The sequence below is a fragment of the Eucalyptus grandis genome, chromosome 1 (genome assembly GCF_016545825.1).
Source record: "Eucalyptus grandis isolate ANBG69807.140 chromosome 1, ASM1654582v1, whole genome shotgun sequence".
NCBI classification, from domain to species: domain Eukaryota; kingdom Viridiplantae; phylum Streptophyta; class Magnoliopsida; order Myrtales; family Myrtaceae; genus Eucalyptus; species Eucalyptus grandis.
This window is the reverse complement of record NC_052612.1, coordinates 10,520,261-10,538,147: the sequence shown is the minus strand read 5'-3', so window position 1 is coordinate 10,538,147 and position 17,887 is coordinate 10,520,261. Positions and strand designations below refer to the sequence as shown.

The 17,887-nt window shown below is 37.0% G+C and overlaps 1 protein-coding gene across 1 annotated transcript; it reads left to right on the top strand.

Annotated features, from left to right (window-relative positions):
- Positions 1–5,698: 5,698 nt before the first annotated feature.
- On the top strand, positions 5,699–17,014 carry LOC120286451 (calmodulin-binding protein 60 D-like). Its single transcript, XM_039301841.1, has 14 exons — positions 5,699–5,845; positions 6,246–6,318; positions 6,761–6,813; positions 7,273–7,333; positions 8,432–8,484; positions 8,948–9,017; positions 10,557–10,603; positions 11,035–11,528; positions 11,830–11,989; positions 12,066–12,269; positions 13,175–13,406; positions 14,362–14,478; positions 15,704–15,870; positions 16,771–17,014. Exons 1-9 carry the CDS (start codon positions 5,769–5,771, stop codon positions 11,976–11,978), a joined length of 1,077 nt encoding a protein of 358 aa, XP_039157775.1. The 5' UTR covers positions 5,699–5,768; the 3' UTR covers positions 11,979–11,989; positions 12,066–12,269; positions 13,175–13,406; positions 14,362–14,478; positions 15,704–15,870; positions 16,771–17,014.
- The last annotated feature ends 873 nt before the right edge of the window (positions 17,015–17,887 follow it).

The window sequence follows — 17,887 nt, the reverse complement described above, 5'->3', positions numbered from 1 at the left end:
TGTTCTAGTTATGGAGATCTTGGGGCTACATAATTTGTGTCCAACATGTGGTATCAGAGCAACCATAACCCTAGAACTTGAACGCATAAAAGTTTTGCCCTAATCTGTATGGACTAGCCCTAATTAGTACGGATCTTGCCCTAATTTGTAATTTTCGAGATTTTTTGTTCAATAAAAATAAAATAAAATCACATATTCGGACTGGGCTCGACGAGATGAGCAAGACGGTCGGCGGCGCGTCGCCGGGGGAGGCTACACGCGCCCCCACGCGCGGCCACGCGCCGCCTGGGCGTCAAACGCGCGCCACGCGTGAGCTCCACGCGCCGCGCACTCATGCGGCGCGTGAGGGCGCGTGGAGAGTCGGATCGGCGCGTGGATGGCGGCGTTGGACTCGTATGGTGATTTCCTATCTTGTGGTATATTTATTTTATATGTTTGATAATTTTATGGATGTGAAAATACATACGGAACCCTAAATACGTGTATTTTTAGTGTATTTTTGCGTATTTTTCTTATATTTTCTGTGAAATTGGAAATATAAGTGTTGGAGTTACAAATATGTTATCACATAAACATTATAATATGTGATTCATCAATAAAAATCAAATTTTATTGTGAACTAAAGCTGGCTTAATGAGATACAATCATTATGGATAGTAATTGAGCTATGTATTGAGCTGATGAGAAACAGTAACAGTTATGAAACTTTTGTTGCTCATGCATACTCCTTGACACGGTGGTAATCTTTAAATGATGGATATCTTAAGAACTCGTGACCAAACTGATTGTACTGATTAACATATCTGCTGTATGTGGGTAATACATGTCGATTAAGTTACTGCATATTGTACATGAACTTACTGGTCACTTATTAATGTCTATCAAGTTGAATATTTTTATGGTTAAGGAGTATGACAACATCTACGCAGAGCAATATCTACTATTAAATTTTAGATATTTTGTTCTCTGGTTTGACTCAATTTATAGGCCATTGGTTGAAGTAATGATATTTATTACTCAAAAATTGATTAATAAATCAGTTAATGGCCTTGGAGTCATGTTTTGCCGTATAAAACTCATAAGCAATAGTTGATTAGTTGTTAAGCTTGTCGATATGGTGTACCCTGTATTACTATTGATGTTAATTTGTGAGAGATATTTTAGATCAGCATTCTTTTATGTTGTTGTGGTAATATGTAATTGGGGTGCATAAGAGATGTTTTATTCTCTGTTATGGGAAGTTTCTTGTGTTACTGTGATCAATGATCTCATTGGAATCTGTATTTTAGGTTCGTTGTATATATATTTATATATATGTATGATTAATTTTTTATTAATGGATAAAGCAATGTAATTAGCATGATATGTGATTTTAGTGATAACTTGCCCCTATCACTAAAGTTAAAATCACATGTATATGGTGTATGTGAGGAATAAAGTTTATATCCCTGGTATGAGAGAATTTCAAGGATTCAATTGAGTAGTGACCGCCAAAGTGGCACGCTTGATTGGGTTTGAGAAATTTCGGTCTCGTATGATGATTGAGATGTCTCCTGGTCTAATGCGTAGTCATACTCCCAAAGGAGGTGATTGTGTATTAGTTCATGGAGGGATACATGATAGTGTGGTGGAGGAGTGACCGATCCTAATGGTTCATATGCCCAAAGGTGATGAATTCACGAAGATTGGAATATATTCTCATAACCCTTATCATGTGGGGAGTGTACAACTGCATGTCATGTATTCTGCCCAAAGGTGATTATATGATTATGCGTGTAACTCTCTGGATGTGTACTTGTACGTCAAGTTACACAATATTCACATGATGCTAATTATATATATTGCTTGGTTTTCAGTCACTTTTTCTATAATTAATAACTTTATTATTATTGAGGTTTTTACTGCTTCAAATTTTAAGTTATGGACATATGATTTGTTGCTTAAGAAAAGAGCAATTGAATTTTGCTTACTGTCCATGAAGCGTTTCATTCTCGGAACACTTGAAAAGAGGTTTTGCTGCATCTTTGCACTTGCTATAAGATGATGAAAGCCTTAGTTGCTTGAAATTATGTCTTATCTGATATTGAAATTAGGACACATCTGCAAAGATTGTGTTTAAGTCCTAATAACATATACATCTCGTACATGATTAAAAGGTTGTCAGGTTTAACAGTGGTCATGAGTATTTTGGCAAGTATGACGATGCGAAATAGCTTAAAGGGTCATTTGTCAAATACTTGGTAGATTCTGGGGTGGTAATTTAATTACTATACCTGAAAATCCTGACAAAGAGATTTGGCCGAAAGGTGCCATATTGAATATAGTGATGAGTATGATTAGTAAGACCAATTTATCTGGTCTTTTGTGGGCTGATATTATGAAAGCAAGTTTTTCATATACAAAAAGGGGTATTGATTTTATGACCCTAAAGAAGGTATAAGAATTATTGAATCACATACTTTAAAGTTTCTAAAGATTGACGTAATTGTAGAGGATAGCTACTCTCAGATTATTAAGGATAATAGTGTGATGGAAGATCACTGTGTCTTTGTCTTTGCCTATACAGACAATTGTGATACAGACAATTGTAGAATCTCCTATACCATAGACTAAACTTGTTGAGATTTAAGGTACTATTCTTGATATAGTTTATAATGAAATTTCTTGAACCTCTTAAGTGTAGAATGAAGTGGTTGCAGCTTTATTAAGGAGATTTGTTAGGGAAAGACGATCGTTATACCATCGGACTATATAGTCTATTTGTGAGAGCATGATTATAATATCCACTACATGGTTGTTTTAACGACATAAATAAATGTTGTTTCTTATCCTCAATCAGGTATGTGATTAGATGCCATAAAAGGCGATATACAATCTATGAAACATGTTTGGAAACTTATTGACTTGTCTAAAGATCACAAGTTTATTAGTTGTAAATTGGCGTACAAAACTAAAAAAATTTCAAAAGAAATATTGTGGAATTTAAAGCCAAATTGGTAACTAAAGTTTTAACTCTGAAAGAGGGGTGGATTGTTTATGGTAAAGAAATAATTATTTCTTTAAATATTCTTTCAGTGAACGTGGCATTAATAATTTATTTTGATATAAAGTTACGCCAAATAGATACAAAATCTATATTGTGCAACTGGATGATTTTACAGCAGATTTAAATAAACTTGTGCATAGACTGAAAAGTCTTATTTATAGTCTTAAGCAAGTTTCAGACAATATTATTAAAGTTTCATAGTGTTGTTATTTTGTTCAATGGGAACAAAGTAATTCAATATATTGCAAGGTCGTGAGAGGAAATTTATTTTTTCTCATACTTTATGTACATAATATTTTGCTTACAAGTTGTGACATTGAGACATCTTATATCCTTTGTACTAAGGTTTGTAAGGATTATTTTTACCATATTATATTAGATTTTCTCGGAGGACACTTGCTGATTGTATATTGGAAATATTCAATATACATTATTACAAGCCAGGAATTGCTCCTGTTGTTAAGGGTGATGGGCTAAATCTATCACATTGTCCTTATTTAGATATTGAGAAAATCTAATTAAAGGGAGTACCTTGTGTCGGTGCACTTAAAAGTATAATGTATGCTCGAATTTGCACTAGACTAAATGTTGTCTTTGTGACGGGACTTCTAGGCGGATATCAATCAAATCCAGGACATGATCAGGTTCTTTGTCAAGAAGGTTTTAAGGTACTTAAAGAAGACACGAGATTATATGCTAATTTACAGACATATTTAATTCTTGCAGTGAGTAAAGTATTCATATGTTAACTTTATAATATCAATAACAAGATACAGATTTATGTTAGTAGGAAGTGCAGTAAATAAAGTTGGATGTCATCTTCTACTATGTAATATTAGTAACATTCTTTTAGGCTGTTACTTGGGCTATTAGGCTCCAAAACCTCATGAAGGAGTTGATCGTTTTAACTTGATGGATAGACCCATACGATTGTATTGAGATAACAAATTTGTAGTATTATTTATTTACTATAGAGGTCTCAAGGGGTCTAAATATATGGTAGTCAAATATTTTTGACCATAAAGAAACGGTACAGAAAGGTGATTTATAATATAACATATTTTCACATATGATGTGGTTGCAGATCCACTAACTAAAGGCCTACGCCCATGTGTATTTGAGTGACATGTCATTAGCATGGGCCTAGGAGTATCTTCGAATCTTGTTGTTTAGTGGGAGCTATTTTGGCTTCATTCTGATAAAGTTCATATCTGTGGTTCGTTACACTTAGTAACGGTTTGATATGTATTAACTTTTGCATTCAATAAAATATTTTTGAATGCATTGTTATTATGTTGAATACATATTGATAAAGTCTCAAGGGATTGTATAAACCTTGAGTGAAGGCTAGGGCATCCGGGCATCCGGTTATTAGCCTTGTGCATATGTCTTGTGATACATAAAGAAATGTTAACCATAAGGACAAGACATATGTGGGTTCATTGAAACCATAAAGCATTCTCTTGTGGCACAAGTTTTTGTGACACCTAAGGTAAGAGAATGGTGACTGACAAATGGGATCTCTCTACGATAGATGTTAACCATTTGCCACACTACCATATTGAATCCATATCAATAAAGTTGAAAGCACTCGTGACCATGGAAGGCTCGTGTGTATACATGCGATTACTGCCATGATTCGGTGTTTAAGACTTTATGGGATAGGATTGACTATTAAAATTATCTCTGTACTAATGTGCGCACATAAGGTACGATTTCAATTAATATAGTCCAAGTGGGAGAATGTAAGAGTTTTCCTAATGTAGGCTACATTAATTGATATTGTAATTTATCATTTTACGGGGTTGATCTAAGATGAGATAGAATGTTTCTTAATTAGTCTAATATGAGACTAGCTAGTGTGGGCCAAGTTGAGTCTGGCCCGTAATGAGAGGACCTAGTTGGAAACTCTATAAATAATGCTCAAGTCTCTCCTCTAACCCTAATTCTCACAAGTATCCTCACATAATGAGCGTTTACGTAATGCTACACGTGAGGGCCGCTCATTGAGCCGGTGATACGAAGGCAATAGAGGAGAAGGACTTGCGCGTGGAACATTGTGTTTCCGCTTCCGCTTCAAGAACAATGGATTCCAAAATAGGTGCGTCAATTCTTTCTATTCAATTATGCATGTTCTTGTTCTAGTTATGGAGATCTTGGGGCTACACAATTTGTGTCCAACAGAAACTCCCATAGAGACCTTCGTGGCCTAGCTGTTTGATTTACAATAAGGCGGGTTCCACAGATACATTCCTTATTTTAACATGTTGGTGCCCGCAAATCTTATAACTTTGTCTTTCTTACTCGATGTTAAGCAATACTCTCTATCAGATTATCTTTATGATCGGATGAGGATCCAAATAAAACCTTTTAAGGACGTGTGGGTCCGAGGAGATTTACCTTGAACGTTGAAGGCGAAAAGAGCCAGGCAAAAGCGGGAAAAAGAAAAAGTACATGCAGTCCACAAGGGGGCAAATCAGTAAAGTTAGAGAAAATAAAAAAGAAAAATTTCTAAAGCCGGCCACAGTTCCCGGAAAGGTCGGTTGCTTTTCTCGGAAAATTATGTCCCCTCCTCCAGACATTACAAAATGAAACCCACTCAATAATTACAAACGCTTTCCTTTGAGATCGACTTCGTTGATGAACTGTTTACCGTCTCCTTCGTTTCTCCAGAAACCAAACACTCCCAAACTTCAGACACTTCATTACTTCTTGTTAAGCGATGCAGAAGAGAGCTTCGGCTTCCACTTCTTCGGGCCAAGCAAGTCTACTCAAGAGGCCACGCTTGGCTCCAATTGAGTAAGTTCACTCTTAACTTTTCGATGCTTGATTAGTTGTTGCTGATCATGTCAGTTTTAGCATTAATTGAGGGAGATTCAATGAAGAGTTCTCGAGTTGAAGATTCTTGAAATGAGAAATATGGTGAAGCCTGCGTTGAAGTATAACGCTGATTAGCTTTTGCCTCATGTAGTTCTAAGTCGCTCACGTTCAGTTTTTGGTTTGGGAGTTTGTGCTGTGGCTTTAATGAAAGAATTAAAGACCTCAAATGTTGTCGTCTCAAATCTGTTATGCACATTCGTGTGGCAATCGCATTACTTCCTCCTTATTAAAATTGACTTAAGCTGTTAGCGTTTTACTTTGCTGTCCTATTTGCTAAATTATCCTATCTTGATTGTACTTTTGTGCTGACGTCACACAGTCAAGTATGGTCCCTGTGTGAGAGGAATCTTGTGCCAAGGAGCTTTTTCACGGAGGAGGATGTCCGGAGAGTGGTAAGATGAGTAAAATAACCAATTTGGACATACAAAATATAGTCTTTATTTTATTTCAAATGCTGTTCTCTTTGAGTAGAAGCGGATGGATGCATTGCTGGCCAACGAGTCGGTTTCCGGGTTGAAACCCGCATGAGAAATTTCTGCAAGATGTACAGAGAAATATTGTTTGAGTGGTAAAAATGACCTGCTCACTGTTCTAGGCTTTCCCTGTAAAGCACTTCCACTAAGAACATGGTTGAGGCTTTTTATGCTGTTTTGGACAGTATGAAACACAAAAAGATAAGAACTTTCAATCATGTGCCATGGACATTATTGTCTCCTTGAATCTTGGATTATGTGGTCAACGACAATTTGCACGTCGAAGATACCAGGGATTTGGAAACTTGAATTTGATGAATACGTGACAGATGATTTGTTGCCTTTGCTCTTTGCTGGACAGGTAAGAGAAGAGCTGGAGCATGCTAAATCTCACTCGGCTGAATATTGTCAAAGGTGAATATATTTCTTTTGGTTTGTCGGCATTAGCTTGTCTGCATCAATTGATTCCTCTGGTAGAATTTTCATGTGTATTGTCCTGCCAACTTAAAATATCTTCGAATATGATATACCATCAATTCATGATTCTGTTCGGCAAAGTATAATATCTGCACATACATTTTTTTTTTTTTTTTTTTTTTGCTAATGGTGCATTTGGAGATAGCTGCTAATGAACATTACTTGCTTCTGTTATCAATGCATTGGATAAATGTGTATTCCTGCTTTACGTTGACTTTTCTGTGTCGCCTTAGATTAAGCGAATGCATTTAATGAGTCTGGTATCCATCTTTTTATGCTGTAATTAGGTCTGACATTTGTACTAGTAACTAGAATGTTACATATGGATATTTGTCTATCTGTTACAAAAAGTCCACAATACAGCAATTGTTCATGGTGTCAATTTTCATGGTGTAGTTGCACTGGGAATGCTCTTGAAGATATAGTGTGCTCAGTGGAGAATGCTGTTCAGAAACTGGTAAGATAAACAGAGTTTATAAAATTTCCACTTTGTCTCTGACATATCTCCATCAACACTTTAGATATGAGTTGATTATCTGCAGGTCATGAAGTGATTGAATGAACTTATTGATTAGCAAAGTCCGTTACTAGCTAATTGATTTATGCTGACTGTTTGAACGGCATTTATTGAGCATGGAATTTGCACAGTTTCTTTTTTATAAGTAAATACTCATTTTATTGGCCAACCTGTGTAAAATAAAAACAGGGTGGGCTACATCCCGTACAAGTCCAATACAGCATATTGTCCTGCCCATACAACTGACATCGAGGTGCCAAACTTTTCTATCGATGTGAAATCTTAGGAAAGATCAGCCTATTATCCTTAGGGTAACTTTTATTTTTTTAGTGAAGGCCCTTCCACTTGGCACCGTCATATCAATAAGGCCAACTTGCTTGCCTGGTCAATGGGGAGAAAAGGAATCGTTTTGAACAGCTTGTTATAATAAGAAAGCCTTGTATCTTGAAAGTAATTCAGCAAGTTGACTTTGAATCTACTGACACCACACACCAAATGACAACATGACATCATACTCTCCCCTCAAACAGCAAAATACTACCTAGAATAACAAGTTGCAAACTCACAACCATGCCACCAGATAACAGCGACGTTAGTCAACATGAACTTGCCTTTTTTCACATAAACACTCAACATCCGCAGTAAGTGTCTTATTGTCTTTCCCTAATCATAGCGTCTAAAGAGACATTTATAGAGAAAAACAGCTGCATCAAGGACACCACAAGCTTGAGGGATACATTTTCATGCTTCACTTAGTTCTTCTCTCTCCAGTGATAATAAATTGCTGCATTTCAGGCTAATTTCTTCATTAATACCTACAAACTATTCACCTTCATGTTTGGCAAGGCCAAGTAAATTCATCTTCCAGTCAATTGCAGATCTATGACATGAGAGTAGCTGTAGAACTTGTTCCCAAAATTCGGTTTCTGGATTCACGCTTAAATAACATGTGCATTCGAGATTCATCATGTTGTCTGCAACAAGTACGTGACAGATGATTCTTGCAATGCAATTCTTGGCTATCTTTTTGCTGGGCAGGTTAGAGAAGAGCTGGAGCGTGCCAAATCTCACTCCGCTGAATATTGTCAAAGGTGAATATATATTCCATTTGGTGTATTGTCTGTATCTTATCTGCATCAATTGATTCCTCTAGTAGAATTTCCATGTGTATTGTCTTGCCAACTAGAAACATTATCGAGTATCATATGCCATCAATCCACAATTCTGTTCATCACAGTGTGATAGCTGCACATACCTTTTTGTGCTAATCATCAAAAGGACTGTGCATTTGGAGATAGATGCTAATCAAGTTCACTTGCTTCTGTCATCAATGTAATGGATAAATATGTATGCCGGTTTTATGTTGACTTTTATATGTCATCTTAGATTAGCGGAATGTGTTTGATTAGTCTGGTATGTATCTTTCTGTACTGTGATTAGATCTGACATTCATTTGTACTAGTAACTAAATAGCTATGTATGGCAATTTGTCTGTTTGTTACGAATGAGTCCACAAGACAGCAGTTGTTCACTGTGTCAATTGTCATGGTGTAGTTGCAGTGGGAATGCTCTCAAAGATTTATTGCAACAGATAGGCTCAGTGAAGATCGCTGTTCAGAAATTGGTAAGATAAGCAGAGCTTATAATATTTATAGTTTGTCTCAGACATATCTCCATCAACACTACTGATATGAGTTGTTTATCTGCTTGTCATGAAGTGATCGAATGAACTTATCGACCAACAAGTGTGTTGCAAGCTAATTGATTTGTGCTGACTGTTTGAACAGCATTCATTGAGCATGGACTTTGCACAATTCCTTTTTTCTTATTATCAGTAAACATTCATTTTATTGCACAACCTGTGGAAAGAAACACATGGGAGGACTACATCCTATGCAAGTCCATTTATGCTAAGGTCCCACATATAGAGCTGACATCAAGGTGCCAAACATTCTTGTCGATGTGAACTCTTGGGGAAGCTCAGCTGTTATCCCTAGAGTAACTTTTATCCATTGACTGATGGCCCTTCCACTCGACACTGTTGAATCCCTAAGGCCAACTTTCGTCCCTGCTCAGTGTGAAGGATTTGAACAACCTGTTAGAATAAAGAAGACTTATACTTTGAAATATTTTTATCAATTAGACTTAAAATCTAATGACACCACACACCAGATGACAACATGACAACATAGTCTTCTGCATCTATGCTCCCAGTACCAACAGCAAAATACTACCTGGAAAAACAAGATGCAAACTCAAAAACCATGCCACCAGATTACAGCAAAGTTAGCCAACAAGAACTCGCCAATTTCTCCACAAACACTTAACATCAGCAGTAAGTGTCTTATTTCCTTCCTGAATCATAGCTTCTAAAGAGACTTTAACAGGGAAAAAACAACTGCATCAAGGTCACGACAAGCTGGAGGGGATACATTTTCCATGCCTCACTAAGTACTCTCTCTACAGAGATAATAAATTATTGCATTCCAAGTAAATTCATCCTTCCAATCTCTTGCGGATATAGGAAATGACAGTAGCTGTAAAACTTGTTCTGAAAATCTGCTTTGAGAATACACACTTAAAGAACAAGTGCATATGAGATTTTTCTTGTTGGGGGCATAGCACACAAGTGCTATAAGTTTTCACCCTGTCCAATGTGTGCAACCTATTGTGAATGACCAGCCAAGGTTTGTTTTTTTTTTTTTTTTTTTTTTTTTTTTTTTGGGGGCGAGAATATGACTGGCCAAGTTAGAAAGCCATATTTGGGCACATGAGAAAGAGCCACTAGATTATCCAGTATATTTTACTTCGTCTTTGGAGCCAAAGTTTGGAGCAATCAATTCACACAGCCTTCTGAGTTTCAAGCAGATCATCAATACTTGCAGGAGGCCATCTCCTTTCTTTCACCTCAATAATATCCACAACTGTGAGGATATTAAAATGCTTAGGATTGTTCATATTAGCTATATATACAACTGCTGTTTGGTAAACACTGATTTGAAATGTGCCTGAAGAACTTAGCTCAATAAGGTGTTTGATAAGTTGTTTTTAAGAAGGAAGTTTTCAACTCCTTTTGATGGAATGGATTGGTTTTGTATCCCTTCTGCTTCATTTTTTTGATGTCTCCAACTTTGGCAACTCTTCTCTTGGTGGTTTTGAACAGACAGAAACAATGGAGCTTGCAAATAATCAGTCTCCCCACCTTGGAAGGTATGAGTGTACTTTCCCTGTGATGCTGGCTTTCTGTGTAGATTGATTGGTTATGCATTATTGATTATTTTGGGCAACAATGGTCCGACTTACCACTAACACCCCAAAGCAGGCAGTCAGAGTTCAGTGAAAGTCAGGCCAGAATGACTAGGTCATGCGCCAAATTATCGATGCTTCAATTTAGAACTTAATCATTCGTAGCTTGAGAGAAATGGGACATTTTATTTTGTTTTGTTTTATTTTTATATTTTTAAAATTGCATTGTTATACTCTCTGAGACAATGCATCTATTTTTCCTTGTAGTTTCCCTGGCAGTAAGACTTGTCCAAGGGAGATGTTTGGTAGTTTGTCTCTTTGTGTCATTACTTTTCCAATTTTCTGCTTCTATACCTGCTCCTATTTCTAATGGTTGATTTCTGGAGAGAATGCAGGGTTAATGCTAAATCTATGGGAAAGAATGATGTAAGAAACTTACGGCTTCAAATTCAAACCAAACTGCCCGATCCTCTATTTACCGGAAAGAAACTAGAAGGAGAGGGGGGTGCTCGCATTTCTGTTGCCTTGATTGATGCGAACACAGGGGATGTTGTTACATCAGGCCCGGAATCCTCCATGAAGTTGGACATTGTCGTGCTTGAAGGTGACTTCAACAAAGATGATGGTGATGACTGGGCTCAACAAGAGTTTGAGAACTACATGGTTAAAGAACGTGAACGAAAGGGGCCACTTTTGATAGGAGATCTCCTAGTGCCGCTCAAGGGAGGTGTTGGAGAGCTGGGAGAACTTATATTTACTGACAATTCCAGCTGGAATAGGAGTAAAAGATTCAGGATAGGGCTTAAGGTGGCATCGGGTTATTGTGTGAATACACGAATCCGAGAAGCCAAAACAGATGCCTTCCGTGTCAAGGAACATAGAGGAGAAGGTAAGTCTTTCTTAGTCCTTTACAGTACATATAAACCATGTCCTTCCTTTATGACTGACCATAAACATGGTTTCGGACATCCTTTCTTCAATTTTTTAATTGAGAGGTTTATTTCATACAAACCTTTACATCTCCAAAGAAAATTCTGATAAATAAAAAATGATGGGTTTCTTTGTTATTGGCTAAAGCTGACACTTTGGATCAGTTTTAGGAGAGAGTCTGCATGCCTACAGAAGTTTGCTTCTGCTCATCAATCTAATGGTGACTGGAACCTTATTGTTTATTTTCTGTCCATTTACAGCATCCAAGAAACATAATTTACCTGCATTTGACGATGAGGTCTGGAGGTTGAAGATGATTGCCAAGGATGGGAAATATCACCAAAAACTGAATGAAGCTGGAATACATAAAGTGGGGACTTTCTACTGCAATTGTTTACGGACCCCATGAAACTGAAAGAGGTAGGCACTTCGATAATGATTCTCAATTAGGGATTGACTACCAAGAATGTAATTCTTGTGTGTTCACTCATCATAGATTCTTGGGATGAGCTTAAATTCAACAAACTGGAATACCCTTGAAAATCATGCAAAGAGTTGCAAAACAAATTGGAAACTTTATTTGTACTATCCTGATGGTGTGAGGAAGCCTGGTGCTGTCTTCAACACTGATCGTGAACTGATCGGCCTAACTAAAGATAGGATATATTGTGCTTCTCATCGACTTTCTGCTGATGAAAAGGTAAGTAACTAGGAGTCCCTACTAAGCTTTGCCAAGCTAGTTCATGCGCTATGCACTATCGCTTAATTCATATAATTTTTCTTGATGTTTGCTCATAGCTGTGTGGCTTAATAGGTCTTAGAATTAGTCAGAAATATGGAAACTTGAAACAAGGAGTTGGTTGGACATCTAGATGCTTTTGTTTTTGTTTTTCATCAGTAAAAGTAGTATAAAGTTCCTGCAGAGATAATAAAAAGAAAATCTAGATGCTTTGTCTATATCCATAGTTGAAACTTTTATTAATAGATTGATTTTGGGCTTTCGCTTATTGCAATGCGAAGTTGAGTATAGTGACCTTGTATATCTAAGTGGCCCTCTGTACTCCGCAGTTAAAATTATACAAAAAAGCATGAGTAACTTAGAGAGTACTTTCAGTGGTTGATTCGGTGTCATCCATGAAAATCTGAGGCACTTGTCATGGTATTGTCATTTGAACGATTAACACATTTACATTGCAACTATTACTTTCCAAGATATGAAGATTTTAATTACTTGCACAATACAAGTTGATGCGTGATTTATTTCTTCATTGGTCCTTTCTTGATCAACTTTGCATCTTTACCCTGAGGACCCTTGCCTTGATTGTACTCTCCATTACATCTTTCGACTACCTGACCTTTATGTGGTGGAGAACTGGGCGGCGATAGGCATAAAGTGAATTGAGGTTCATTCAAAGTTTCTTTTGTTCTTCTTTCTCGGTGCTGCACTTACGTACTTACTCTTAGTACAAGTTCATCCATTGGAATGCAACATCACTTGCTGAAAAAAGATATTGCTGCTTGAAGTCAGAGTATGCACCTTCAATAGGGGAGATAAGTAATTCCATTAGTCTAGCTTGAGTGATATACCGAGGGTTTTTCTTCCAGGAACATGGAGATACAATTGTGAAAGAGGCCTTCGATAACTGGAATGATGTCATGGAGTTCAATGGAGAAACCTTTTCTTGTTCAGTGCAGAGGAAAAGCTCAAGCTCTTTTTCATCTCAAGTCTTACAAGTTGAAAATTTTGCCCCTGTTCAATGTAAATTGACTCCACAACTCTGTGCCACTCCAGTTGGTCCGGAAGCTTCTCTGGCAAATGTGGGCTCTGCTGCTGAATGTACGTGCTCTAAAACACAAAACTATCTCTCCCTTTAAGCACTAAACTATAGTCCATAAGCTACAACTGTTGCAAAATGAGCTTCATTCAATATACTCTATCCATTTGACTGTACATGTATGAATTTATGTACATGTTTTGTCCAAGCAATTAAAAAGCAACTAAAAATTAGTTGAAAACATGTGTTTGAGTGAGCGATTGGGGGAGGTGGAGGGTAGATTTCCATAATTCCTTCTTCTAAAAACTGAATTTTGTTCCATGGATGGTAAATAAGTAATGTCGATAGTAAATTTTATTATTGATGGTAAGTTAGCAACCAGTAATTTATTAGTCTGGTCGACTATTGTAATTAATGAATAGCACAATTCTACCATCCACATAACCAATAGTAGAGTACAACTTATTTTTTATTTTTACAAGTGCTTAACTCTTTCCCTGTTCTTGCCTTTCATCACCAAAAGCACCCTTTATGGGACCACAACCACCCTCTGCCACATCAGGAGTGCATTTGGCAGCTTAGGAACACTCTATTCTCATACAGATTTCTAAGTTTTTGACTCATTCACCATGTTTTGGTACTTTTAAGTTGAGATGCTTTTTGTTGCTTTCGTCAAATTCTGTGAACTTGATGTCCATGATTTCCTTATTGGTCTTTTGACCACTAATTTTGTGTCTTCCTACCTTGTTTGATCTGTCTGAGAAAAAGACAGGAACATATTCAACACATCTACTGAGTGCCTTTGATATCTATACAAGTCCAACCTGAGTTCTTTGAGTCACCTAAGGTGTAAGATAAGCGTGATAAAGTGACTGGTTGAGGAAGTAGTATTTTGGTCTATGCAGATAGATTGGTGGAAAAGGCCTATGAGAATTGGAATGATGTTAGACAGTTCGATGATGAGGCCTCATCACGTTTGATGTTGTAGGAGATCTCATGTTCTTTTTCTATCTGAAGTTCTAGGCGATCAACAATGCTGCTGCCATCCAGTTCACGACAATATGCTTCTGCCAAGATTGGCCAGTCAAATTGCTTTGGTAGTACCTCCTGAAAGTTCAGCATCGATAGTGGAAGGTATGTTCTCTAACTGCCCAAGAGGAAAAGAAAAAGTTGCTCATAATCACACACTAGCCAAGATGTCCCTACTTCTTTTGTGGTTTTAGATTATCAAAGTGAAACGATGCAGCTAAAACTTTTCACAGTATTAAACACTGTTGGAGGGAAATATGCAGGCTTCCAATAATTTGGGTTTGGAGGTGATTAAAATCAACTGTTCCATAAGTAGCATTGAGTCTGATAAGAATATGCTGAAATATTTTACAGAGGAGGAGCATTGTTGTCTATTCTCATTTCTAATAAAGCACCTGATTGCAATGTCCTAATTATTGGTTCTTGTGATGGGTTTTGGGACCTAAATTTATCTAGTTGAACTGTTCTTAAGAATTGCAACATTCCACTGGAAATTCCCTCTGTCCCTACCGTACTCTAGCTTGGTAGTTTCCACTGCCTGTCCAGGGTTGAGCCCTGTGATACATTAATGGGAGAAAAATCCCTGGATAATCCCTTTTTTCTTACGTCCTTCTTTACTCGCTCGAAAAGGGTCAAATTGTCTGAACCCTTCTATGGTCTCCGTTGATCCTACACCTAGGAGACTTGCTTCTCCTGGCTTGCCCACATTCGTGGTGTGCATTGATGGTAAAATCATATTCCATCACGCTTCTGAGAGTGCTTAAAGGTTGTCACATCTACACTCCCCTGTGTGTGAGGTATATATGGAAAACACGCTGTGTCCTTTTAACCTAATTGATCTTTTGAAAACCATTAAGACTTGTAAAACAATGGGCCGCTTGGTCACTCACAGAGCAAGCTCACTTGAATATCTGCAAGTATATTACTTTCTGTATATTCCTCCTTTATGTAGAGTAGGACATCCAGCACATATTTGTGATTCATAAGATGCTCAATGTTGCTTTACATTGTGTCAAGTGGTGAACAATCACTGTACATAAACAAAATAAAAGAACAAAGAAAAGGATGTTTGCTTGCGTTGTTACCACATCATAGTAAGTAGAACATATCAAGAAGTGCACATTTTTGAGTTCTTTAATTGTTCTTATCCATTTGTATATGAGACAAAATGCTGATTGTTTTAATGTTTTCTCTCTCTCTGTCTCTATCTATCTCTATCTGTCTCTCTCTGTCTCTCTCTGTCTCTCTGTTTCTCTCTCTGTCTCTCTCTATCTATCTCTCTCTCTCTCTCTCTCTCTCTCTCTCTCTCTCTCTCTCTCTCTTCACATAGTGGCATTGCTGCTGCTCGATTGCCAACAGAATCACAAAGTCTCAATTCCCCAAATGCCACGCCAAAGCAAATTATTGACAGTTCAAACCAAGTGGAGCCTTCAACAGATGAAAATATACAGCCATTCGGACCACTGCATGAGTCAACACCAAACTTCCTAGATTTCAGTACGTTGATTTTCTTCCTGTAATGTCAATTACTTCGCAGTAGGGTATTGTTTTGTCCTGTCTTGTGGAAATATTGAGAAGAAAGTTTGGCACTTCTATAATGAAATATGCAGAATTAATATTTGCCATGATGATGAATGTGGTGTGGGTATAACTTGCTGGAACGAGAGTAGAATGTCATCACCTCTATGGCTTTGATTTGGGTCATGATCCTTTTTCACTGGACAGATTCATGCTTGTGAACAGGAGTAGGAATTGTATCAGCTCATTTCTTCTCAATAAGGAAAGCAGTTTTGTTCTTTTTCTTTCTTTGTTTTGCCAAGAAATGGACAGAGCAACCATAGAGAGAGTGCCGATAGAAACACAACACCCCACAACTCCGGAATGGTCAAATTAGCATTAGGAGCCCGCTAATGAGTTTATAAGATGGATATTTTTGTGATATCTGCTGTGATCAGTCCCATTTGGGAACAAGTAAATGCGAGCCTGCCTCAAATGAAACGCTAAATCATATGGCATCTCCAATATGATACTCAACTTAATTTTGTCATACTAAATAAGCTCTTATGAGGTGTTTGATTGGGTCTAGTCAATTTACAACTATTATTACTGCATGCCAAGAGAGTTATATAGGTGTTTGGTAAGATTTTATCTCCAATTATCTCTCTCCAGCAGCTGCATTATCTCATTAATAAAACTTATCTGATGATAAGAACTGATTCAAGTGTAATTATCAAGGCATGTTATACATACTAACTTCTGGGAAACCTGTGATGGACATTGTGATGGCCTCATTAGTAGCATGAGATTCGTGAATGTTCATCTACGGGTCCAAAGAAATTACCAAACATAGTGTTTGAAGTATTGTCATATTCTGATATTATCTGTACTCCTCTTTAGATTTTGGAGATGACGTGATATGTTGGCTACCATGAGGTGATTGAGGGCTTAAATCTTCTGGCTACTCACCAAGCACTGCTTGCTCCTGGACAAACTCCCTGGATTCAACGTTCTGGGCATTGGCTAAGTAGATTTCTTATTTATCTCAATAATGTGAGTTGAACCATGTTTAGTGCATCAGAAACTTGTGAGTTATTGGATGAAATGATGACTTATATTTCAATTAATTGAAGTATTAGCACTATGCCATTTGGTATCCTCAATTTTAATGCAAACATCCAGGTACAGCCCGTTCTATATTTGTTTGTCTTTCTAGTTCTTTAACTGGTTTTTACTAGATTACTGTCGTCGTAGATGGGATGATTTCCGTACACCTGCTGCGAGGGAGAAATCCAACCTATGTGGCTTGCAGGATCCAAATATAAGTAAGGTAGTAGACTATCATACAGCAAAACACAAACCGAAAATATATATATTGACAGAAGATGTTAGCAAAATCAGTGGTAAAAAAGATAATTAAAAATCATTCACCTATAAATCTAGTCAATAATTTACCAGAAACAATGTGCACGAAATCAAATTAAGGTAATCAATTAGATGTAGAGGGTGGCTTCTTTTAGAGGGATTATTGAGCTGAATTTGAAATTTTCCTTTTACTTACAAAGAAATCAACGAGACCTCTTTAATAAAAATATCAAGTTGTTTTTCGATGAAGGTAATAAAAATATCAAGTTCTTCAAGTAAAAAGGTTAAGGACGTAGTTCGAAAAAACTTTAAAGAAGAGCTTGTTTGTAAGTTTTCATATACAGAACATGTTTCGATTATTACAAAAATTAAAATTCCAATGAATGTAAGTGTCGATTTCACGTCCTTTCATGTTCACTGGGCCTAATCTTCTTGGACTTCTTGTGTATGGAAACCTGTCTGGGGGAACCGCCTCTAGATATTTTGCAAAACATGCAAAATCAATACTATTATGACAAAATTCAGAATGTTCTCAGACTTGTGCGTATTAGAAATATTTACACTTCTATGGTACGCGTACTGTACAATACAACTTTACAACATAGAGTTGTAACCAGTATAAAAGCATTATATATAATTTTGTGACGCTTAG

Coding starts and splice junctions, on each gene's coding strand:
- LOC120286451 (XM_039301841.1), top strand. CDS start 5,769: ATGCAGAAGAGAGCTTCGGCTTCCACTTCTTCGGGCCAAGCAAGTCTA. Junction 7,334..8,431: donor AGAATGCTGTTCAGAAACTG/GTAAGATAAACA, acceptor TTTGCTGGGCAG/GTTAGAGAAGAGCTGGAGCG. Junction 9,018..10,556: donor AGATCGCTGTTCAGAAATTG/GTAAGATAAGCA, acceptor GGTTTTGAACAG/ACAGAAACAATGGAGCTTGC.